The sequence below is a fragment of the Podarcis filfolensis genome (assembly GCF_964270895.1).
Source record: "Podarcis filfolensis genome assembly, chromosome: 13".
NCBI lineage: Eukaryota > Metazoa > Chordata > Lepidosauria > Squamata > Lacertidae > Podarcis > Podarcis filfolensis.
The window spans coordinates 43,817,374-43,842,743 of NC_139615.1; the positions used below are offsets into that span (position 1 = coordinate 43,817,374).

Below are 25,370 nucleotides of genomic sequence, written 5' to 3' on the forward strand. Positions count from 1 at the left end.
ATGCCCAGCTCCCTTAGCCGTTCCTCATAAGGCATCGTTTCCAGGCCTTTGACCATTTTGGTTGCCCTCCTCTGGACACGTTCCAGTTTGTCAATGTCCTTCTTGAACTGTGGTGCCCAGAACTGGACACAGTACTCCAGGTGAGGTCTGACCAGAGCAGAATACAGTGGCACTATTACTTCCCTTGATCTAGATGCTATACTCCTATTGATGCAGCCCAGAATTGCATTGGCTTTTTTAGCTGCCGCGTCACACTGTTGGCTCATGTCAAGTTTGTGGTCAACCAAGACTCCTAGATCCTTTTCACATGTAGTGCTCTCAAGCCAGGTGTCACCCATCTTGTATTTGTGCCTCTCATTTTTTTTGCCCAAGTGCAATACTTTACATTTCTCCCTGTTAAAATTCATCCTGTTTGTTTTGGCCCAGTTCTCTAATCTGTCAAGGTCGTTTTGAAGTGTGATCCTGTCCTCTGGGGTGTTAGCCACCCCTCCCAGTTTGGTGTCATCTGCAAATTTGATCAGGATGCCCTTGAGTCCATCATCCAAGTCGTTGATAAAGATGTTGAATAAGACCGGGCCCAAGACAGAACCCTGTGGCACCCCACTAGTCACTCTTCTCCAGGATGAAGAGGAACCATTGATGAGCACCCTTTGGGTTCGGTCAGTCAGCCAGCTACAAATCCACTGAGTGGTAGCATAGTCAAGACCGCATTTTACCAGCTTCTTTACAAGAATATCATTGGGCACCTTGTCAAATGCCTTGCTGAAATCAAGGTAGGCTACATCCACTGCGTTCCCTTCATCTACCAGGCTGGTAATTCTGTCAAAAAACGAGATCAGGTTAGTCTGACATGACTTATTTTTCAGAAATCCATGCTGACTATTGGTGATCACAGCATTCCTTTCTAGGTGCTCACAGACTGTTTGCTTAATGATCTGCTCCAGAATCTTCCCTGGTATTGATGTCAGACTGACTGGGCGGTAATTATTTGGGTCCTCTCTTTTCCCCTTTTTGAAAATAGGGACAACATTTGCCCTCCTCCAGTCTGCCGGGACTTCGCCTGTTCTCCAGGAATTCTCAAAGATGACTGCCAGTGGTTCTGAAATCACATCTGCCAGTTCTTTTAATACTCTTGGATGCAGTTCATCTGGCCCTGGAGACTTGAATACATCTAGACTAGCCAAGTATTCTTGTACTATCTCCTTAGTTATTCTGGGCTGTGTTTCCTCTGCTGAATCATTTGCTCCAAATTCTTCAGGTCGGGCATTGTTTTCTTTATCGGAGAAGACTGAGGCAAAGAAGGCATTGAGGAGTTCAGCCCTTTCTGTGTCCCCTGTTTGCATTTCACCATCTTCTCCTCTGAGTGACCCCACTGTTTCTTTGTTCTTCCTTTTGCTACGAACATACCCATAAAAGCCTTTTTTGTTGCTTTTAACCTCTCTAGCAAGCCTGAGTTCATTCTGTGCTTTAGCTTTTCTGACTTTGTGTCTACACGTGCTGGCTATTTGTTTGAATTCCTCTTTGGTGGTTTCCCCCCTTTTCCATTTTTTGTACACATCCTTTTTTAATCTTAACTCAGTTAAAAGTTCTTTAGATAGCCACCCTGGCTTCTTTAGGCACCTTCCGTGTTTCCGTCTCATTGGTATTGCCTGAAGTTGTGCTTTTACTATCTCCCTCTTAACAAACTCCCAGCCATCATGAACTCCCTTTCCTTTTAGTATTACTGTCCATGGGATCTCACCAAGCACTTCCCTAAGTTTTATGAAGTCGGCTTTCTTAAAGTCGAGAAATTGAGTCCTAGTATGCTTGGCTGCTCCTTTCCGCTGTATAGTAAACTTCAGAAGAGCATGATCACTCGCGCCTAATGATCCTTCCACTTCTACCCCACTAACCAGGTCATCAACATTGGTTAGGACCAGATCTAAAATGGCTGTTCCTCTTGTTGCTTCTCCCACTTTCTGGACAATGAAGTTGTCTGCAAGGCCAGTGAGGAATCTGTTTGACCTTATGCTCTTGGCTGAGTTTGACATCCAACAAATATCCGGGTAATTGAAGTCCCCCATTACTACTATCTCCCTTCCTTTTGCATGCTTGGCCATCTGTTCCAGGAAGGCATCATCTATGTCCTCCGTTTGGCTTGGGGATCTATAGTAAACTCCCACAATGAGGTCACTGTTATTCTTCTCTCCCTTAATTTTGACCCAAATGCTCTCACTTTGGCTTTGAGGTTCTAAATCTTGGATCTCTTCACAGGTATACACATCCCTGACATATAACGCCACTCCTCCTCCTTTCTTGTCTGGTCTGTTTCTCTGAAATAGATTGTATCCCTCCATTATTACATTCCAATCGTGGGACTTATCCCACCAGGTTTCAGTGATTCCTATTATGTCATATTTAGTTTGCTGTACCAAGAGCTCAAGCTCATCTTGTTTATTTCCCATACTTTGCGCATTAGTGTACAGACATTGAAGTCCATTAATCATTCCCCCGTGTCTCTTATTTAAGGATTTTTTCCTCCCACCACTAGGTCTGCGTGCTGTTTGCTCCATTCGGTCTATGACATTTGGATGATCATCTTCATCAATTGATAGACTCCTACCTACAGGAGCACTGTCTCCCTCCCCCACATTAGTCAGTTTAAAGCCCTCCTGATGAGGTTTCTGAGATTTTTTGCAAAAACATTCCTCCCAACCGTTGTGAGGTGCAGCCCATCGCTTGCCAGAAGTCCATCCTCAAGAAACTGCATTCCGTGATCTAAGAATCCAAAGAATCCAAAGTGATGTTCAGTGATTGGCTAGTTACAGAAAATGGTTACTGTTGCATTCTAGTGGAGCTCTATATAACCAGGCTGACTGAGCTCCTCAGTTCAGTTCTGTTCCAGCTTACAAATAAAGAGCTGCTTTGGAAGAATCGCTGTGCCGTCTGATATGTTTGCCCACAACTTAACAGTTGGCAGTTCAAATCCCCGCAACGGGGTGAGCTCCCGTCTCTCCATCCCAGCTCCTGCCAACCTAGCAGTTCAAAAGCACGCCATTGCAAGTAGATAAATAGGTACCGCTATGGCGGGAAGGTAAAAGCCTTTTCCGTGCGCTCTGGTTTCCATCACGGTGTCCCGTTGTGCCAAAGCGGTTTAGTCCTGCTGGCCACATGACCCAAAAAGCTGTCTGTGGACAAACGCCGGCTCCCTCGGCCTGAAAGCGACATGAGCACCGCAACCCCATAGTCGCCTTTGACTGGACTTAACCACGCAGGGGTCCTTTACCTTTACCACCTCAGTCCCTGAGTGGGGCAAGATTCCAGGGGTTCCAGCTGTGAGATGGGCACCTCAGGCAGTAGACATTGAGGGGCACAGAGCAGTAATTTCTGCCCCCTAAGCTAATCTCAGGTGCTGTGGAGGATACTGCCTCATCATCCGTGTTGAAATAAGATTTAACTACTAGTCTGGATAAGGATATTGAGTTTATGCAGCTCCTTACATACATGGTTCCCCATACGTTCAAGCTATACACAATAAGGAACTAGGAAGGTTAAAAACACACATACACAACTACAAATAAACTAAGGTTAAAAAAAGGTAAAGGACCCCTGAACAGTTAAGTCCAGTCAAAGGTGACTATGGGATTCCAGCACTCATCTCGCTTTCAGGCCGAGGAAGCCGGCATTTGTCCACAGACAGCTTTCCAGGTCATGTGGCCAGCATGACTAAACTGCTTCTGGAGCAACGGGACACCATGATGGAAGCCACAGCGCACAGAAACGCCGTTTACCTTCCCACCACAGCAGTACCTATTTATCTACTTGCAATGGCGTGCCTTCAAACTGCTAAGCTGTCAGGAGCTGGGACAGAGCAATGGGAGCTCACCCTGTCGCGGGGATTTGAACTGCTAACCTTCTGATCAGCAAGCCCAAGAGGCTCAGTGGTTTAGGTCACAGCGCCACCCACATCTAGGAACTAGGAATAAAGGGCGAGTAACCAACTCCTGGGGACGCAGGTGGCACTGTGAGTAAAACCACAGAGCCTAGGGCTTGCAGATCAGAAGGTCGGCAGTTCAAATCCCCGTGACAGGGTGAGCTCCCGTTGCTCGGTCCCTGCTCCAGCCAACCTAGCAGTATGAAAGCACGTCAAAGTGCAAGTAGATAGATAGGTACCGCTCTGGCGGGAAGGTAAACGGCGTTTCCGTGCGCTGCTCTGGTTCGCCAGAAGCGGCTTAGTCATGCTGGCCACATGACCCGGAAGCTGTACGCCGGCTCCCTCGGCCAGTAAAGCGAGATGAGCGCCACAACCCCAGAGTCAGCCACGACTGGACCTAATGGTCAGGGGTCCCTTTACCTTTACCTTTACTCCTGCCTTATCCTCAAAAGTAATTTGCCAGGAGTGGCAGAAGGGTGTAAAAATAGCTCTACAAAACAGCTTCTAGATTTCCTCTCCACCCCTAACACATGGATAGGTAAGCTGCATTCTGTCACATTGGGGCTGGCTTTGGCGGCCCACCCAGCCTCTGGGCACTCAGCGCCAGCCAGAGTGTGTGCGCCAGACTAGCAGCAAGTAATGAAACAGTCCCATCTCTCCGTGAGTGACAGCCACCTGGGCATCATGCCCCGGCAGCATGTGCCACGAGTAGGGGTTGCGTGGGCAGAAGTGCTCAAGGGGGTACAGATGTACCAGGCTTCCAGCCAGCAGAGGTGGGGCAGAAAGCTTCGAGAATTAGGGAGGGAGGGTGTGTCTGCCCTTCAGCAACTCTCCTTGATTACCCCCCTTTTTTTGCCAACCTGTCAACATGTTTTGTTGGACCAACTTAGATTTATCTAAGGGTGGAAGCTTTTGAGATTTAAAGAACTTTTTAATGTGCAGAGTTCTGTGAAACCTGATGGCATACTCCTTAAGCTGGTCTGTTAACAAGACTCCTTTGCATTCCTTGCCACTTGGGTCCAGTATAGCAAAAGGTAAAGGACCCGGACAGTTAAGTTCAGTCAAAGGCGACTATGAGGTTGTGGCTCTCATCTCGCTTTCAGGCCGAGGGAGCCGGTGTTTGTCCACAGACAGTTTTCCAGGTCATGTGGCTAGCATGACTAAATAATAATAATAATAATAATAATAATAATAAGAAGAAGAAGAAGAAGAAGAAGAAGAAGAAGAAGAAGAAGAAGAAGAATTTATTATTTATACCCCGCCCATCTGGCTGGGCCTCCCCAGCCACTCTGGGCGGCTTCCATAGAAACCAAAAATACAGTAAAATATCACACGTTAAAAACTTCTCTGAACAGGGCTGCCTTCAGATGTCTTCTGAATGTCAGGTAGTTGTTTATCGCTTTGACATCTGCTGGAAGGGCGTTCCACAGGGCGGGCGCCACTACCGAGAAGGCCCTCTGCCTGGTTCCCTGTAGCTTTGCTTCTCGCAATGAGGGAACCGCCAGAAGGCCCTCGGAGCTGGACCTCAGCGTCCGGGCAGAATGATGGGGGTGGAGACGCTCCTTCAGGTATACTGGACTGAGGCCGTTTAGGGCTTTAAAGGTCAACACCAGCACTTTGAATTGTGCTCGGAAACGTACTGGGAGCCAATGTAGGTCTTTCAAGACCGGTGTTATGTGGTCTCGGCGGCCGCTCCCAGTCACCAGTCTAGCTGCCGCATTCTGGATTAGTTGTAGCTTCCGAGTCACCTTCAAAGGTAGCCCCACGTAGAGCGCATTGCAGTAGTCCAAGCGGGAGATAACCAGAGCATGCACCACTCTGGCGAGACAGTCCGCAGGCAGATAGGGTCTCAGCCTACGTACCAGATGGAGCTGGTAAACAGCTGCCCTGGACACAGATTTGACCTGTGCCTCCATGGACAGCTGTGAGTCCAAAATGACTCCCAGGCTGCGCACCTGGTCCTTCAGGGGCACAGTTACCCCATTCAGGACCAGGGAATCCTCCACACCTGCCCGCCTCCTGTCCCCCAAAAACAGTACTTCTGTCTTGTCAGTATTCAACCTCAATCTGTTAGCCGCCATCCATCCTCCAACCGCTTCCAGACACTCACACAGGACCTTCACCGCCCTCACTGGTTCTGATTTAAAAGAGAGGTAAACCACTTTTGGTGCAACAGGACACTGTGACAGAAGCCAGAGCACATGGAAATGCCGTTTACCTTCCTGCCACAGCAGTACCTATTTATCTACTTGCACTGGCTCTAGGTTGCTAGGTTGTCAGGAGCTGGGACAGAGCAACGGGAGCTCACCACGTCACAGGGATTTGAACTGCTGACCTTCCAATCGGCAAACTCAAGATGCTCAGTGGTTTAGACCACAGCGCCACCCTCGTCCCCAATAACAACCATACCTATTAATAAGTTAGTGCATGTTGTTGAACTACAACTCCCATCAGCCCTAGCAAGCACAGCCAATAGCAACTGCTACACCACCCATTGGAGATCTTTTGGGCAGAACTGTCAAGTTCCACTCAGAATTTTCCCAAACTTCTGCATATGACTCTGAGTATGGTAAAGTTCTGGGACACGGGTGGCACTGTGGTCTAAACCACAGGGCCTAGGACAGCGGTTCAAATCCCTGCGACGGGGTGAGCTCCCGTTGCTCGGTCCCTGCTCCTGCCCACCTAGCAGTTCGAAAGCACGTCAAAGTGCAAGTAGATAAATAGGTACCGCTCTGGTGGGAAGGTAAACGGCGTTTCCGTGCGCTGCTCTGGTTCGCCAGAAGTGGCTTAGTCATGCTGGCCACATGACCTGGAAGCTGTACGCCAGCTCCCTTGGCCAATAAAGCAAGATGAGCGCCGCAACCCCAGAGTCGGTCACGACTGGACCTAATGGTCAGGGGTCCCTTTAACTTTACCTTTATGGTAAGGTTCTAGAAAGGCTGTTCTGAACTCCACAACTCATCTGGGCTTTGCTAAGTACACATGGAGCTGTCTGTGAATGTTGTGACCCATCCATGCAAGTACTGTGAAATTGTATATATACATTGGAGGAGAATTAAGTACAGTGGTACCTCGGGTTACATACGCTTCAGGTTACATACGCTTCAGGTTACAGACTCCGCTAACCAAGTGCTTCAGGTTAAGAACTTTGCTTCAGGATGAGAACAGAAATTGTGCTCCAGCGGCGCAGCAGCAGCAGCAGCAGGAGGCCCCATTAGCTAAAGTGGTGCTTCAGGTTAAGAAGAGTTTCAGGTTAAGAACAGACCTCCGGAACGAATTAAGTACTTAACCTGAGGTACCACTGTAGTAGCATTATTTTTTCTTCTTAGGAACAGAGGTGCACGTCTCTGCCGCCCTAGGTCCTCACCTGACCCTTGGCTGAGTTGGCCAATGTTTTTTGACTCTCCACTCCTGAGAGCCAGCATGTGCCAGAAGCATGCAATCTCTGACAGACGGTTGCTGTGCCACGGACCTAGCACATTTCTCCTGCTAGGGTGAGTCTGCCCATTGAAACCACCTCTGTTTTGGGCCCTCTGGCATTTGGCAGAGCAGCCCATCACAGTGCTGTGTTAAGCAAGCTAGGGAGCAGCTGGCCCGGGGGGGGGGCGGGGTTAGTAAGCAACTGGTGTATAAGCCCAGTGGCATGTTAAAAAGAGATGCTTCCTAGCAACTCGGCTGCTCGTTGCTTTTTCATGGAAGAACTTCCTTGCACAACAGGAAGAAATCAACAACCGTAGCCTGTCCCACCGCGATCTCTCAATGCCTGGGAGCAAGGGGGAGGAGGGATGTTCAGCTGCTGACACCTGTCTGTGCTACTGCTGTTCAAAGCACAGTGCTGCAGCCCTTAAAAATAAGGGCAAGTGACCATTAGAGCTACTTACCTTAAGTACCCATTAGGTCCAGTCGTGACCGACTCTGGGTTTGCGGCGCTCATCTCGCTTTATTGGCCAAGGGAGCCAGCGTACAGCTTCCGGGTCATGTGACCAGCATGACTAAGCCACCTCTGGCGAACCAGAGCAGCGCACGGAAACACTGTTTACCTTGCCGCTGGAGCGGTACCTATTTATCTACTTGCACTGGTGTGCTTTCGAACTGCTAGGTTGGCAGGAGCAGGGACCAAACAATGGCAGCTCACCCTGTTGTGGGGATTCGAACCACTGACCTGATCGGCAGGTCCTAGGCTCTGTGGTTTAACCCACAGCGCCACCCATGTCCCACTTACCCTTATTGGAGTCCAGTATCAAGGGTGGGTAGGCACCCCAGCCCACATGTTCAGTGTGTCAGATATGATGGGAATTGAGATGTAGTCTAACAACATCCGGACAGTGCCATGTTAGCTATCCCTGATATAAATCAACAGTACCTGGAGTTGTACAGCTTTTCCATCCCTGCTCTAGCCCAATTGAAGTTGGCTCTCCAGGGCCTCGTGTTTTGAAGGGTCTGCCCCGCTTCTCCTTCTAGCCAGAGATGCTAAGGACTGACACCTTCTGCATCATAGCTGCCAATGTTTTCCTTTTTTAAAGGGGAATTCCCTTATTCTGAATAGGATGCCTCGCAAGAAAAGGGAAAAGTTGACAGCTATGTTCTGCATGTAAGTTGTGTCCTGTAAGTCGTAAGCTATGCCCTGCTTGGGCAGTGTGCTCGAGTGGGCTGTGGCCTGTCAACTCCAGTCACTCTTGAATAAGACTGATTATCTGGACCCATTGCAAGAGAGGTCCAGACGATGGTTTGGCACCAAGACCATTTGGGCCAGCTAGATGGATTATCCGTGAGATAAGAGAAGAACATGGAGAGTGTGGCCCTGTTCATTCTCCTGAGCTTCTATACAGTTTTGGATGCTATCAACCTAAGTAGCTAGATGGGTTGAGTCGCTGTTTTCACCCATATGGTGAAACTATGGTTCAGTATAGTATGGAAAGTTTCATAGTATAGAAACTCACGGCTATACTACGGTGGTTCGCAGGGCTCTGTTTTGTCACCCATGCTATTCAACATATGCATGAAACTGCAGAGGGAGGCTATTCAAGGAGATAAGATGATGTGTAATCAATATGCTGATGGCATCTAGTTCAACTCCTTTTCTTCACATTTAGGTGGAGTGTTGAATGCTTATCTGTGATCAGGGCAGGAGATGATTGGATGAGGGCCCTGAGACTGAAGCTCAGTTCAGACAAGGCAGTTGACGAGTGGTCCATCCACGTTCACTGTCGGGGGCAGCGGCATCCTCATAGATGTGGGTGCCCAACTGGCTTCTGTGGCATTAAGTATTGTTACGAGTTAGCAAGTACCAGACTCCCCTTTGTTATGAGTTTCTGGGTGCTAGACACTGAACCCCTTGATTCAGTTAAAATTTAAGCTAGGCCAGTTTCCATAGGAGGAAATTGCCTGGGTGGTGGGCCATTAGGAGAACAAAAGGTAGGCGATGGGCCATTAGGAAAACCAAAGAGAGGGGGCTCTGTGCTAGACAAGGGGCCCCTCCCTCAACCCAGAGTTACTTAGAAGACAAAGGCGGAGTTTGAAGGAGAGTTTTAGACCAGGAGTGATGTGAAATGGGAAGAAAAATGGTGGTAGGCTGTTAAAGGCTGCAATCTCGAGAGAGGGTCAGAGCACGATGGTTGATTTCTGTTTGAATCCAAGGCTGCAGCTATGGGAGAAGCAAAACCTGCTTGGGATGTTGATGCTGTGAACCCCTCCATCACAGGTTCAGGTTATATATTTGTGTAAATAAACCATGTATCATAAAGACACCAATAGTCTCCATTGTGCCTTGTTTTCAAAAGGAAACAAGAACCCTTTGCAATCTCGCGCTGCTCAGAGATCGGGGTGACATGCAACAGTACATTTCACCAGGTGAGGCTGGTGCATTAAATCCCATCCCTCCTGGACAGGTAGTCTGGTAACACCTTGATTCGATGACATGGGTCTGCCTTTGAAGACTGCTTGCAAGATTCCGTTTAAAATACAGTGACGACACAAAAGCTAACATCAGGCCAGGGAACCAGGGGCGGATGGAAGGCTGCACCCACTGCCTCCCAGGAAGACCATTACACCCAGTAGGAGACCACAGCCAGATATGCTTTCCCCTTCCCCTCCTTGCCAGAAAGTACACTCTGTTCCAGATGCCTGTTCTTCCAGGACTGCAGAACCAAGATGAAGAAGGGACACTCCAGCCCTATCTATCGGTTAGTGAGTGCTTGTTCAAGCAAGAAGGTGATCGGCCCAGCCTGAACTGGATAGCCATCCTTGTAGCTCTCCACTTTGTCCTGGTTGCTCTCCTCTGCCTCTTCCCCACTCCTTGTGTCTCTCTTGTCTTTTTGGTTTGCAAGGACGTGTCTCTGCCTCCCTCAATTGATGTGTGATGCTCTGGGAGCCAATCATGGTCTGGAAAGCAGGATGAAAACACAGCAAGCAAGCAAATATATAAATCCATAGGCTCCCTGAATTGGGGAATTGTTTGGAGTTTATTTTTTATTTCTATTTCTCAAGAGTTCCAGCCTACCCATGCGTCCTCGCTGGTGCTCTGCACGGCATTTTGCACCCAAAGCCATTCCCAGCCTGCGCTTCTGAGGATCTGAAAAGAATGCCTTCTTCATATGCGAAGGCATATTTTGCAGAAGGCATATTTTGTAGGGGATCCTCCTGCCAGTACACAGCAGGAGGCCATGCTGAGGATCAAACACAGGACTAGGCAGGGAACCCAGGAAGGCTCGAGCCTCAGGAAGTCTTGGTCTGTTAAATAAGCACAGAGGCAATTGTCATAATGGTAAAGAGGTTAGATGGAACATCTTGGAGCAGGCTGCACTCAGAAATGGCTAAGCAGAGTATTCTGCAACGTGCGATGGTGATAGAAGCAATACATTGCGTGGAAATAGCTCAGTGTGTCTTAAGCAGCTGTTGCTGCTGTTGCTGCAGCCGCCGTGCTGTTCCTGCTCTCTCAGCCACAGCTGCTAATGAACTCCGTGCACTAAATAAATGCTCTCGTGCGCACCCTCCCTGGGAAATGTTGGGCTTGCAGCAGCGAAGGTTAGGAAAACGGTGCAATGCAGGCGGCCGTCAGATGCAGGGCCTGGTTAGCTGCACTTGTTCCACATTACGTCACCCTTTATACGGCAGCAAAAGCCGGCTGAGTGTCTGGGTGGCAAGGCTGTGTGAGGATTTGGGGCCCAACAACGGCAGGATAGATGGGGTGGGTTGCATGAATTGTGTTTCACCCGTCTCATTATGCCAGCCAAACAAATCTGTCACTCGCTTTTACCTCTTGTTCTGTTCTTGTCTCTCTCTCTGTGTGTGAGAGAGTTCATCTCTCGGCAGCTTCATCATCAATCAATGGCTTTTATTCATGGCAAGACCACAGAAGTGCTGCAATGGGGGACAGCTGCACCTGTTGAACTTTGTGCTGTCGTGCAGCTGCTGAGCAGCAAGGAGCCTTGCGCCAAGCGGGTAGTAAGGGTAAAGGTAGAGGGACCCTTGACCGTTAGGTCCAGTCTCGGATGACTCTGAGGTTGCAGCGCTCATCTTGCTTTACTGGCTGAGGGAGCCGGTGTACAGCTTCTGGGTCATGTGGCCAGCATGACTAAGCCGCTTCTGGCAAACCAGAGCAGCGCACAGTAATGCTGTTTACCTTCCCGCTCGAGTGGTACCTATTTATCTACTTGCACTTCATGCTTTCGAACTGCTAGGCTGGCAGGAGCAGGGACCAAGCAACGAGAGCTCACCCCATCACGGGGATTTGAACTGCCGACCTTCTGATTGGCAAGCCCTAGGCTCTGTGGTTTAACCCACAGTGCCACCGTGTCCCTGTAAGGGGTAGTAAGCTACAGTAAATGGCCGGCACTTTCAGTACAAGTCTTGTCAACTGGCCAGACAACTTGTCATAGGTCATCACAAACTAGAAAGAGATGATCTTTAATTTCAGCTCTTGTGCTTGGAATGGAAGTCTTATTGATGGCTAAGTGTTGTGGAATTAGCTACAATTCAAGTAGATCTTTTTATATAGTTTGTTAAGGTGACCGTATTAAGCTTGGAAGCAAAGAGGTGTGGGGCGGTGGAGTTCAATATACAACTTTAAAAGTTTAAAAACTATTATGAGAAATACATACTTGATCATAGCAGATTTTTTAATCTGATTTTTTAGAGAAACACAGTGTTTGCAGAGTTTGGGGGATTTGTTGTCAAAATTTTGTAATTACCAAAGTATTTGCAATTTGTAATTTTTTTGGAGATGCAGGGCCTGAGTGATCCAAAACTCACAGGACATTAAACTTTTCCTCCCCCCCCCCCTTTGCTTCCTGCTACCCCTTTCCATTTGCCAGGTTACCCTCACCTTTTTTTTATACTAAACACATTAAGCTGCCTTGTCCTCAGTCAGACTTGGTCCATCTTTTTCAGCCTTGCCTACTGCGCCTGGAAGCCGATCTCCATTGTCTCCTGCAACATGACACCACTTTCTGTCAGAGGTGGGGAACTGGTGGTCCTCCAGATGTTGCTGAAACACAACTCCCATCATTATGCTTTTCTAAAAAAAGAACCCCTGCCCTCCCTGCTCTGCATAACCTTGCTTGCTTAGCTGAGAAACACCTGCAGCGAGGGAAGGCCGGTACCTTGGAATGGCTATAAAGGGCATTTGCAGTGCTTTGCAGGACTGGGCCTATTGAACCAAACCAAAACAAATAAATCCAACTAACAATGCAGCAGATGTGCAACCTGGGGTCACCAGGAGGAGGGCATTAGCACAGACCCTCCAAGTGTTCCTTTTTTTTCCAGGGACAGACCTGGATTTACAGAAGCCGTCCCAGGTTCTGATTTGATCCCGGAATATCCTGCTTTTTCTTGGGACGCAGGTGGTGCCTGTTCCTTAGGATGTCCCTATTTTTATCACAGAAATGTTGGAGGGTATGGGGTTGTGCGACACACACACACACACACCCCGAGCCGAGGAGATAAGTAACTATACAACCTTTAGAAGGCATCTGAAGGCAGCCCTGTATAGGGAAGTTTTTTTTTTTGTATAATGTTTTGTTAAGTTTTTATATACAGTGGTACCTCTGGTTACAAACTTAATTTGTTCCAGAGGTCCGTTCTTAACCTGAAACCGTTCTTAACCTGAGGTACCACTTTAGCTAAAGGGGCCTCCCACTGCCGCCGTGCCACCACCAGCATGCAATTTCTGTTCTCATCCTGAGGTAAAGTTCTTAACCTGAGGTACTACTTTTGCGTTATCAGAGTCTGTAACCTGAAGTGTTTGTAAACCTGAGGTGTTTGTAACCCGAGGTACCACTGTATGTTGTAAGCCACCCAGAGTTGCTGGGGTAACCCAGGGCAGGGTATAAATAATACTATTATTATTATTATTATCATTGAAAAGGGATACCCTATTTTCATCGGATAAATGTTGGAGGGTATGGTGGCAGAGGCAGAACAGAAGTTGTTTCACACTTCAGGGTGCAAGCCTGCAGTCATGGATCGGGTCCCCCACCCCACTCCCAGGTGGGAGACAGGAGAAAGGTGGCTGTTGCATGCCAGCTTGGTAGAATCCTTTTCTTCTTCTTTTTCCTCCAGGCTCTGGTTAATGAGTATTTTCTCTGTGGAGCGGTTGGCAGCAGAGGGAAAGCTCTCTGGTTTCTGCTCCAGGGTCAGAGCATGTTGGTGGAACCTGTAACACCCCATTAAAAACACACACACACAACAACAACAGCCAGGTAATAATAATAATAATAATAATAATAATAATAATAATAATAATAATTTATTATTTATACCCCGCCCATCTGGCTGGGCCTCCCCAGCCACTCTGGGCGGCTTCCATAGAAACCAAAAATACAGTAAAATATCACACATTAAAAACTTCCCTGAACAGGGCTGCCTTAAGATGTCTTCTGAATGTCAGGTAGTTGTGTATCGCTTTGACATCTGCTGGAAGGGCGTTCCACAGGGCGGGCGCCACTACTGAGAAGGCCCTCTGCCTGGTTCCCTGTAGCTTTGCTTCTCGCAATGAGGGAACCGCCAGAAGGCCCTCGGCGCTGGACCTCAGTGTCCGGGCAGAATGATGGGGGTGGAGATGCTCCCTCAGGTATACTGGACCGAGGCCGTTTAGGGCTTTAAAGGTCAGCACCAACACTTTGAATTGTGCTTGGAAACGTACTGGTGAGAGATAAAGGTGGCTAGACCTCTCAATTGCCCCAGAACACCTGAAGCAACGAAAAGAATGATAGTTTATATATTGACCAGTGGTGGCCAAACTTGGCCTTCCAGCTGTTTTGGGACTACAACTCCCATCATCCCTAGCTAACAGGACCAGTGGTCAGGGATGATGGGAATTGTAGTCCCAAAACAGCTGGCAGGCCAAGTTTGGCCACCACTGATATATACAGTGTGCCTCTGCATCTGAAGGTTTTCGCCTGTGCCTGTTTACCACTGGCGCCAACTCCAGGTGGCCCTGGGTGCCTGGGCATCCACAAATGTTTTACTGTAAGTTTGGGTGTTTAGTATCCATATTTCCGTTGGTTTAACATGGGTGAGCTCACCAAAAGGCAGGGCTCTTGCTATTAGGACTTGGTTTTTACTCGGCTCTTGGCTGGATACTGCTAACCTCAGTAGCCTCTCCAAACAAGCAGTTTACACTTTTCTTCCGGAGGTATCCTTGAAAAGAGTCAGTGGCAGAAATGAACCCCATACTGGCTATGGAGACTTTGGAAGTGGGGAAGATCCATTTCAGTCCTTTATTCTACCAGCACGCGTTTGCATGTGGAGCGGCAATACTTTTAAGCATCATCTGCAAACTTTCTGCCGCCATCTTAAGACGGAAGAAGTCTACAAATAATATTCCTCCCTGTTTTTGTGTCCGTCTGCGCCTCAGAAACTTGCAAACCTGCATTCTGAGTGCAAACTGGACCCTCGTTTTGCTTCTTAATCTGTTTTAGTAACAGTAAGTAATGAGGGCGCCATTGTTTTGTCCAAAATCACCGTGATTAAGGTATTGAGGATTTACTAAATTGCGAGTGGGGGACGGCAACTTCTTGCAAAATTGCACCAGGCTTGCTCAGGGAGGTGCATTTACTGTTGCCTCCATGCGACGGATTAACTGCCTGGGCAAATTCCAGAGGCAGTTTATAAAACATACAGATGGCATCCACAGCTGCTACTTTCCATTCTTACTCCATCCCTGCTCCTGTTTTCAGATATGCTGGCAAGAGCTCGCCTCTGCTTTCCTCCCCCCTTTCTTAAAAAGACACCACCTGACCCTTAACTTCGAAGTCCTTTCGTCCTGCTATGGTATTATGTAGGTGTTGCAGTACATCAAGAAAGAAAACGCATTGCAGGCTTTTTTGGGGAGGGCGGCCTCTCTTTAATCCCCTCCCCCACTGCTCACGGGACCTAAATTAGGTGCCCCATTTGAGCTGTTGGCCAAATGTTCTCTTAAAACCTTTCAGTCTTAAAATGATAGGTTTTGGTTGCAGTTGCTGCTATCCAAAGCACACAAGCACTGCTTTTGACACCAGGTGGCACTTTGGACCAATCTGGCTTTTATCCCCAAAGGGAGCTCAGTCTTTCATAGGCCATCATTCCAGAGCATCCATTGGAAAAAGGCTGGCGCAAGCTTGACAAACATGTGGGGCTCTCTGCTTTTATTTAGATAAAACTGCTTCAGTCTGGAACACACAGGCCGTGTTTGTTTCCTTTCACGGCACAAAGCATTTGGGTGGGGAGGGAGGGGAAATGGTGTCTGTAGCTCCTATTTCATGCTGGCTGGGACAACGCGTGGTTTGAGCATCTTAAGAAAAATGCTTTGCTTTGGACATCACTGGACACTCTCTCTTGGTTATGTCTGCCAGGAGTGGATGCACACTCATAGAATACATTTATGGAGTATGCAAGGTGTTATGTACTGAAGTTCTCACCCTGGGCCACCAGGGGGATACTGTAGATAGTTTTCACTCAGGTCCACATATGCAAATAAGGAATTGAAAGTGACGTTCAGGGATTGGATAGTTACAGAAAGTTGTTACTGTTGCGTTGGAGTGGAGCTCTATATAAGCAGGCTGGCTGAACCCTTCAGTTCAGTTCTGGCCTGTGAATAAACAAGAACTGCTTGAAGAATCGCTGTGTTGTCTGATATGTTCACCCACAACTTAACACAAGGTAAAAAGGTAAAGGACCCCTGGACGGTTAAGTCCAGTCAAAGGCAACTATGGGATTCTGGCACTCATCTCACTTTCAGGCTGAGGGAGCTGGCATTTGTCCACAGACAGTTTTCCAGATCATGTGGCCAGCAGGACTAAACCGCTTCTGGCGCAACGGGACACCGTGATGGAAGCCACAGTGCACAGAAACGCCGTTTACCTTCCCTCCGCAGCCATACCTATTTATCTACTTGCACTGGCATGCTCTTAAACTGCTAGGTTAGCAGGAGCAGGGACAGAACAACGGGAGCTCACCTTGTCGTGCGGATTTGAACCACTGACTTTCTGATCGGCAAGCCCAAGAGGCTCAGTGGTTAGACCCTTATGGAGTATCCACATGTCCCTGTCTACATACATCTGCTAAACCAGCAGGTAGCTACCATGGTTGTCCTTCAGATATTGATGGACTCCCAAATCCCATCACCTCTACCCAGTATGGCCAATGGTTAGCAATGATGGGAAACGGGAGTCCAGCCAAGATCCTGTGTTAAATAATATACAGTTGGCATGTTTGTCTGCAGCCACAGCCTTTGATGGAAGGCTCTGCCGACAGTGAATCATGTCTGTTGAGAGGTTTGGTTGGGAATGGTACTCCTCTGCTACATCCCCAAAGGTTATGGAATGTCCTGCAGGAGCCCAGGAGAAAGGGGACTTTCTGACCATAAATTCTCATTTCCTGTGGCTCCCAGAAGGTAGTCGTTCTGCCCACCACTATGCCCTCTAGCAAACCATTATTAACTTCTCCCTAGGTCCTAATACTCAAGTGGGATGGAGAGCAAGGCCGAGCAGTGTCTGGTCTTCAACATTGTGATATATCACTAGCTAAACATCGTGATATACCAATATATATATATCACAATGTCTGAAACGTGGAGGTGAACAGGGTAATGTCCTGGCAACTGCTACTCCTTAGAAGTCTTTCATTTTGGGTTCTTTGGTTCCCAGAAGAAAATGGCAGCCACAGCTTGTGACAGCCACAAGTTTCTGCTTTGGTCGAACTCTTCCGAAGAGCTGGCTGTTAATGCTGTGAATCACCAGCGTAAGAAATTTTTGCAAAGGGAGAAGCAAATTTTGTTGGGCATGGTCCAATCTCCACCAATACCGACACTCCAAGTATCCCTATTTTCCAGGCGCAGTCCCAGATGTACAGAGGCCATCCCACTTTCAGATTTGATCCCGGAATGCCTCACTTTTCCTATTTTATTGGAGAAAAGGTGGAGGGTATGGAGTTATGTGACTCCCAAGCTAAGGAGATAAATAACTAGACAACCTTTAGAAGACATCTGAAAGCAGCCCTGTATAGGGAAGTTTAAAAAAAAATGTTTAATGTTTTATTATGTTTTTATATATATTTGAAGATGCCCAGAGTGGCTGGGGCAACCCAGTCAGATGGGCAGGGTATAAATAATAAAATTATAATTATTGAATAGGTAAAGGTAAAGGGACCCCTGACCATTAGGTCCAGTCGTGGCCGACTCTGGGGTTGCGGCACTCATCTCGCTTTATTGGCCGAGGGAGCCGGCGTACAGCTTCCGGGTCATGTGGCCAGCATGACTAAGCCGCTTCTGGCGAACCACAGCAGCGCACGGAAATGCCGTTTACCTTCCTGCCGGAGTGGTGGCTATTTATCTACTTGCACTTTGACATGTTTTCGAACTGCTAGTTTGGCAGGAGCAGGGACCGAACAACAGGAGCTCACCCCATCTGATCAGCAAGTCCTAGGCTCTGTGGTTTAACCCACAGCGCCACCCGCCACCCAATTATTGAATAGGATGTCCCTATTTTCATTGGAGAGATGTTGTAAGGTGTGCCAATAGGCAGCGAATGAGGACAGCCTTCTTTCTGATGCTTTAACCCCAACCTGCAAAAAGCCTGTTCAGCTTTCCCTGCAGCTGCAAAGGTAGAAAGTCCACTTGGGAATTATGTCAACAGCTTGTTTTTGTCTAGATAAGCAATAAGCCACGTGAATAAGAAAACTGCTGGAGATATCAGCATTTTTAAGAAGAGGATCCCTACTCTCGACTTGTAGCACACAGCTTCCGGCTTTTGTGGACGAGCCTATGTGGGTGTTAAGTCCTGTAAAGAAGAGCCTTTTGGTCTCTCTTCCAGTTCCATAAACCTGATCCCCAAACACTTCTCTGTTGGGGATTATAGAGCAGGGTTGAAGGAAGCTACCTGGTCCCCAGCCAACTCCTTCTGCACCTCGGGGCAATGCCTAGCAACGACAGGCAGATAAAACTCGTGAGCGGAGCGTTATGTATCGTTCAAGTAGCAACAAACCCCGAGAAAGCAAAAGCTCATAAACAAGATCTGTCTGCTCTCCAACTCTGGAAGCAGGGCTCCTGCCTGGACCTTGCAGTGTTGCTTAGAGAGAAGGAAACTGAACCTGAACATAGCTGTCAACTGTCCCTTATTTGGCGGGAAAGTCCCTTATCCCAGCGCCGTGTCCCGCTGCTGTCCCTTATTGATGATGTCCCTTAGATTTCCCGGGTTTCAAAGGAAGCAGCTCCTCTCCCTCCCTCTCTGCCGGCCAGGGAGGAGGGAGGCTCCAACTGGGTTGCTTGGCTGCGTTGCTCACCCAATAAGGAGTCTAAGAACGACTGGGGGGTGGAGCTTGCATGCCTTGTGCCGATCAAATCGGCCGCGTTGCCTGGGGACTCGCCTTTGCTCAGCGCTTCCCAGCGGAGAGGTGACGGTGGTTTTCCTTGCTGCATCCCCTTTGCCGGGTTGCTGTGCTGTGGGAACCACCGCTTGAGGCTTCGTTTGGCTGCTGGCTGGGCTTTCTGCCTTTGGCTGGGAGGGGCTCAGAAGTTGAACATACCTGTACTCGGAAAAATCCCTTATTTTGGCTGCTGATCCCTTATTTTCGAGGCTGCTGGTCCCTTATTTTCAAATCTGTAAGTTGACAGCTATGAACCTGAGTGGGTTTCCCTGCACTGCCAAGTAGCTACAACCACACACTTGAGGGTTGCCACAAAGGCAGCAGCCATAGCGTCATGGCAGGTAGACTTCAAGCCCACCACTACTTAGAATCATAGAATTGTAGAGTTGGAAGAGACCCCGAGGGTCATCCAGTCCAACCCCCTGCAATTCAGGAATCTCAACTGAAGCATCCGTGACAGATGGCCACCTAACCTCTGCTTAAAAGCCTCCAAGGAAGGAGAGTCCACAACCTCCTGAGGGAGACAGTTCCACTGTCTCACTGCTCTTCCTGTCAGAAAGTTCTTCCTGATGTTTAATCGGAATCTCCTTTCTTGTAACTTGAAGCCCTTGGTTCAAGTCCTCCCCTCCAGAGCAGGAGAAAACAAGCTTGTTCCCTCTCCCATGGAACAGCCCTTGAGATATTTGAAGATGGCTATCATATCTCCTGTGCTGGTCCCGGGGGAAAGGTTACCGAGAGGCGAGGTCAGGGTCCTGGGTCGAGGGTCTGTAGATTGGCCTCCAAGGGTGGAGCGGGGTCCGAAGCGAGGAACTGGGCAAGGACAGGAACTCTGAAGGTGCAGGTCTGGGTGCTGGCCGAAACAGCTCTTCAATGACGTTGCTCCTGCAACCTGGGACCGGGCTGACTGGCCTTTATCTTCTCTGAGGCCAGGGGCGGTCCCGGCCCCCAGGAGACCCGCCTCTCCTGGCCTTAAGGCGAGCACTCCTCCTGGGAGAAACCAGTTCCCTCCGCCTCTCTGCCCTGAGCCTCTGCAGCTCAGGAGAGGCTGGAGGGTTACTGGACCCAGGGGGAGACTCACCTGTAGGCACTGAGTCCTCAACCACCTCCGGAGCCAGAGTGGATTCACCTGGTGCCTGCTCCTGAGGATCCGGCACAGGTGCAGGCGCTTCAGATCCAAGGCCTTGCCCCAGCTCAGCCGGCCCTGGAGGCGGGGACTCCTGTGCAGGCTGGGGTTCCTCCAGTTCAGCCTCTGAATCGGACTCCCAGGCCATCACATCTCCTCTCAGCCTCCTCTTTTCCAGGCTAAGCATACCCAGCTCCTTCAACTGTTCCTCATAAGGCTTGGTTTCCAGGCCCTTGATCATTTTAGACACGTTCCAGGAACATCTTCAGGAATTAAAAACATGCCCACTTCAGAGATGAAGACAAGCTCTTCCTTCCCACCCACCAGTCTCCATTGACTCTCGCTGGCTTTACAAACCAGGTGGAAGTGAGGTAAACATAGAAGCAGAGTCCAGGGTAGACTATTCTGAGGAAGGTGGCCCCAGATTTTGGCCCTCCAGGTGTTGCTGAATTAAAGCCACAACAAGCCAATGGCCAGGGATTATGGGAGTTGTAGTCCAGGAACATTTGGAGAGTCATAGGCTACCTATAATGTTCAAACACATTTCGGGATAATCCCTGAGGTAGATTACCATCAAAGATGGCTGAATCTCCTTTCAATGACTACAAATGCCTTCCCAGCTTTGACAAACTTGGCACTGAGAAGTTGGGGGGGGGGTTTGTTTTTTGTTTGCAAAAAGGAGCCTTTGAATTTCAACCCATGGCCAGGGCCCCACAGCTAGTTAATCTGGGCATTTACGAAGCTTTTATTCAAGCAGCTTACTGAGAGGATGCTATTTAATGATTAATAAAGACCTCGAAAATTTGCTTTAGTGAGGTTCATTTATGGTCAGAACTATTATGCTAAAAATAGGATTAATAAATTATGAAGGCTCCCATTCCTGACAGGGAAAATCACTGCAGCAATGTATTACTCTTAACTTCCAAGGTGCCCATCACTTAATAGTTCATTATCAGCCATGGGCAAGGAGAAGAAAGGCAGCCATTATTATTTTATTCAGGACAGATACCTTCCAGAACCCCTAGCGCACAATCATAGGTACATTTGCCCATGCTCAGAGGCACTCCGGCTTCTTAAAGGACCCTTGTGCCAAGGCCTTGCATTACAAAACACAGCTGAACACACCGGACAAAGGAATGGCATCCAGTAATCTAGTGACAAAAAAACAACAACAACAGCCCCAAATATTTGGCAAACGTCTCCTTCAGCATCCATGCTTCCCAGCGCTGACCGAATATGGAGCAGCAAAAGGAGCTATTGAGGAGGGAGAGGAGGAAAAACACAACTCTGTGAGGAAGAATTGTTCTCTTAATAAGGTTTTCATCTCATCAGGGGAGGCAATTTATGTATTAGAAGCCTAATAATAATCATACGCTGACGGCAAAATACCCAAGCTCCAAGGAATTATTTGGCTTAGCGGGCAGGTCATGCTAAGCGACTGACCGACTTGCGTCCCTCACGCAAAACAAAACTTGCTAACTGCCAAATTAGCCCGAACATTTTGCATTTGGGGATGCGGGAGTGAGCGGGGGGTCGGGGAGGAGGAAGATAAACGAAATTAAACACCTCAGCCCGAAAATTTATTATTATTTTTTTTCTATCAAATTCAAAATCTTTCGGCGATCGTTGTGGTTTCCTTCCTTCAGTAGATTCTAGCAAAATATATGGGGATAAAAGGTTCCATATCTTCCATCCGGATACCCTCCCCTCTCTTGCGCATACACATGCATGCACTTTTTACCAATGAAGGCCTGGATGTGTGGGGTTTGGGCCTCATGGACGACCGTGGCCTGAGATAACCCCATGTCGAAATCCCAGACCAAGCAGAGGCTGGAAGGGAGATCCTGGAACACCAGCTGCTGCCCAGCCAGGACAATGGAGCCGCTGTCCTCAAACCCAGCACGGTTAACAATTGTGCCTTTTTTATTTCATTTTGGCAGAGAGGATGAACAGGCAGCCTCGGCTAATCCTGCCTGTGAATAGATCCCTCGGTGCCAGCGCAACTGCGGCACTCAGCCCGCTAACTCGAAAGGGAGAAGGGTTGGCTACCAAGCGTAGAAAGCAGCCACTGAAATCTCAAGAGTCCTGAAGTCATGATGTGTGTGTGTGGACAAGGCACTGGCTGCTCAGAGGAGAGGTAGAAAATGGAGACCCCCCTTCTTCGTCATATGCAGAGATACACCCGAGGCCTAGCTCAAACCAAGACCTATAAGCAGGGTTCGCAAGTTTGTGGCCTGCATTCTGCCAGGTGCCCAAACACACCTGGAGGGTCATAGGTTAGCCACCCCCTGATCTCAGTGGGTGCTGCCATGGTAGATCACAGACCCTCTAAATGCCCCCATTTTCCAGGGATTTACAGAAGCTGTTCTGGTTTCTGATTTGATCCCAGAATGTCCCACTTTTCTTTAGAACATCCTCGTTTTCGCCGGAGAAATGTTGGAGGGTATGGAGTTATGCGACCCCAAAGCCAAGGAGATAAGTAACTAGGCAAACTTTAGAAGACATCTGAAGGCAGCCCTGTATAGAGAAGTTTTTTTAAAAAATGTTCAGTGTTTCCCCTAATTTCATCAGAGAAATGTTGGAGGGTATGAGATCAGCCTACAAGACATTTGCTCAACTCGGGGGGCTCTGTCCCCAAAATCCCTTTGCTCCCCCTAGTTAGAAGCACATGACCGCTCCAGATTTTGTTTTATTTTTCCTTAGTCCTAGAACACCTGACCATATGCAGAGGTGGTTTCCCACACAACCAAATCACACTTTGCAGGCAGGTTTGGACCCCAGAGCCACCACATCCCCTTAGAGTTTTGCATGCATTTGATCCAGAGAAAAGTCCTTCGATGGCACCAGAGGGTGGAAAAAGTTAATGGTGGCGGTGAAAATTAAATTGGTTTGTGTTTTAGGAAGAACGAGCTTTACACCCATCAAGAACCTAAAACGGTACCCAACCCCAATGCTGGATTCCCAGATATATTAGGGAGCATGGACTTATTATTTTGATTTGCAAGAAGAAGTTGCTTGACACACACAGCCACCTCTGTTCCCTTCTCTGGTCCAGGGCCAAAAGTCAGCAGCTTTCTCCCTCTCCTCCTCCTCCAATCATTGCAGATTTGTTCATTGGCAACAATCCGTGGCTCGACCTCACTCTCTGCCAGGGCCCTTAATGAATGCTAATGCGACAATACTTCCTGGCCTCTTGACACGCACGTACGCTGCGCTCCTGTCTATCAAGCCCATTTCTCCAAATCCTCTCAAGAGGGAATTTGCATGGCGGCATTTCCATACCTCCCGATAAACGTGCCTGGATTCCCGCTGCCCCAAAGCAGCATCGTCCAGATACAACGTGGGAAGGAGAGACTTCAGACACAAATGCGCTTTGAGGGAAAACGAAAGAATGACTTCTCTTTGGCGCAAACCAAAACCATGCAGCGCTGCGGAACTGGAAGCCAACAGCAGCAATAAATTGCCAAAACAATGTCCTGGTTAATTTACTACCCGTGGCACAGAAGTGGAGCTGTCCTTCCTTCTCCTCCCCTCCTTTTTCCCCAGGGAAAAGATATGAGGAAAAAACTCCCACCCAAACTCTGCTTTGGCATCAACCTCAATGCAGTGGTCAAAAGCATTTCAAGCAACAAGAGAGTGGTGAAGGCACGGCAGCAGGGGGGGAAATGGCCTCCTTCTGTGACGCTGGAGTGGCTCTGAGAGGTTCAGTTGTCCCTCTCCCATCTCTTGAATCATACGAAGCAAATGAGAGAGGCACGGATGTCCTGCAATTGAAGGCACTAGAGGGTGTGACTGAGAGGATGCTGTGAGGAAAGATGGCTCCTGACGACACAGATCCTGACCTCTCCAACTTTCCTGCCAGCCACCTACCTGGCCGTGCCTCACCTGTTCAGTAGTGAAGCTACCCCATGGTCCAAGGCCTTAAATGCACTTCTGTTTACCATTCCCCTACAAAGCGTTTCAGCCCCCCCCCAGCCTCTGCTACCATCTTTCTCCCGCCTTTCCCAAACCGATGCGCACCCTACCCACACCCGCCGCCATTTTGTCTTCTCAAATGACCACCTTTTTTTCTGCCAACCCATCCGCAGCTCTTTATTCTGCGACCGGACCTGTGCGGGAGCGCTAGCCCCGCACTTCGCCTTGCGCATACAATTCACAAACACGCACGCACACACATGTACACATGCTAAAGGCATGGCTTGACTGCCCCACGCCATGGCTGTACAAAGAGGCCAGTGGCCCGGGCAACCTACACATCGTACGCTAGCTCCAAAATAATTGCTCTGAAGAGAATAAGAAGATTTCTGCCCACCCCCCCACCCCCGATATCTGTGCCTCACGCAGAGATGCGCTCCTTTTCCTCGGAGGTCATCCGCTACCTGAGCATTTTCTGTGTCCTGTGCAATACTAGCCCCACATCCAGACGTTGTCAATATATGCATAGCATTTCGCGGCTTCAGGCAGAAACGTTTTTCCGGGGGAAGGCTGCCTGTTTTCCCTCGGGCCTACATCCCGGGGAACGGCGCAGAGACCTCCCCCTGACCAAATACTGTACAAAGAGATATGAACAAGACAGGCAGTGCTCTGCTTCAGCCCCTGGGGGCTCTCCTCCGTCTCCTCTCACATCACCGAGCAGCTCTTGGCCCGGTCTTTGCGGATCTCGGGGTCAGTCAACAAGTCCGTCCGAGCGGGCAACTGCGCCGCCCGCTTCAGCCCTCGCTTTGAGTTGCTGCGCTTGAGGTGTTTGTGGATGCGGTTGACGGACGCCAGGGTGGTCACGTGGAAAACGTCCCGCACGCTGTTCTCCGAAACCTTGGAAGAGCATTCCACATACGCCACGGCGCCCAGCTGCCTGGCCAAAATGCTGCCCTGTGCAGGGGGGGGGAGCGGGGGAGGGGGAGAAAAGCGCCAAAACATTACGCCAGAATTTGGCCTCTGTATATATTCTTCTGCTTTTTCCCTCTCTCTCTCACCTTGGTTTCATAAGCCTCCCCCTTGATTTTGCCAAGACCTGCTCCCTTCCGTCCTCTAAAAAAACAACACACAGTAGAGTTTGGATTTGATATCCCGCTTTATCACTACCCGAAGGAGTCTCAAAGCGGCTAACATTCTCCTTTCCCTTCCTTCCCCACAACAAACACTCTGTGAGGTGAGTGGGGCTGAGAGACTTCAGAGAAGTGTGACTAGCCCAAGGTCACCCAGCAGCTACATGTGGAAGAGCGGGGACACGAACCCGGTTCCCCAGATTACGAGTCTACCGCTCATAACCACTACACTACACTGGCTCTAATCCATACTCCTAGCACTAATACGGAGGCCCCCCACCACCAGATGCTCTCAGCTCACCACCTTCCCTAGATGCTGCTAACTCCATGTGTTTCTTTAACATCACAGCTAGCAGTTAATTTTAGTTTTTTTCCCTAGAAGGTAGAAAGAGAGCAAAGTGCTTCTTTTAAAATATATATATATATAACACAACGAGCAAGGGAGGAA

The 25,370-nt window shown here is 48.8% G+C and overlaps 2 protein-coding genes across 3 annotated transcripts in view; one reads left to right on the plus strand and one right to left on the minus strand.

Annotated features, from left to right (window-relative positions):
• The window catches only part of LOC310747938 (tigger transposable element-derived protein 1-like), a 943,100-nt gene that overhangs the window by 346,897 nt on the left and 570,833 nt on the right, over nucleotides 1–25,370 (plus strand). The window lies entirely within an intron of this gene.
• The window catches only part of RND2 (Rho family GTPase 2), a 40,173-nt gene continuing 35,652 nt past the window's right edge, over nucleotides 20,850–25,370 (minus strand). The window contains exon 5 of the mRNA XM_083583588.1: nucleotides 20,850–24,746. Coding sequence (XP_083439714.1) covers nucleotides 24,498–24,746 — 249 coding nt within the window. The 3' untranslated portion in view covers nucleotides 20,850–24,497. The remainder of the gene's footprint in view (nucleotides 24,747–25,370) is intronic.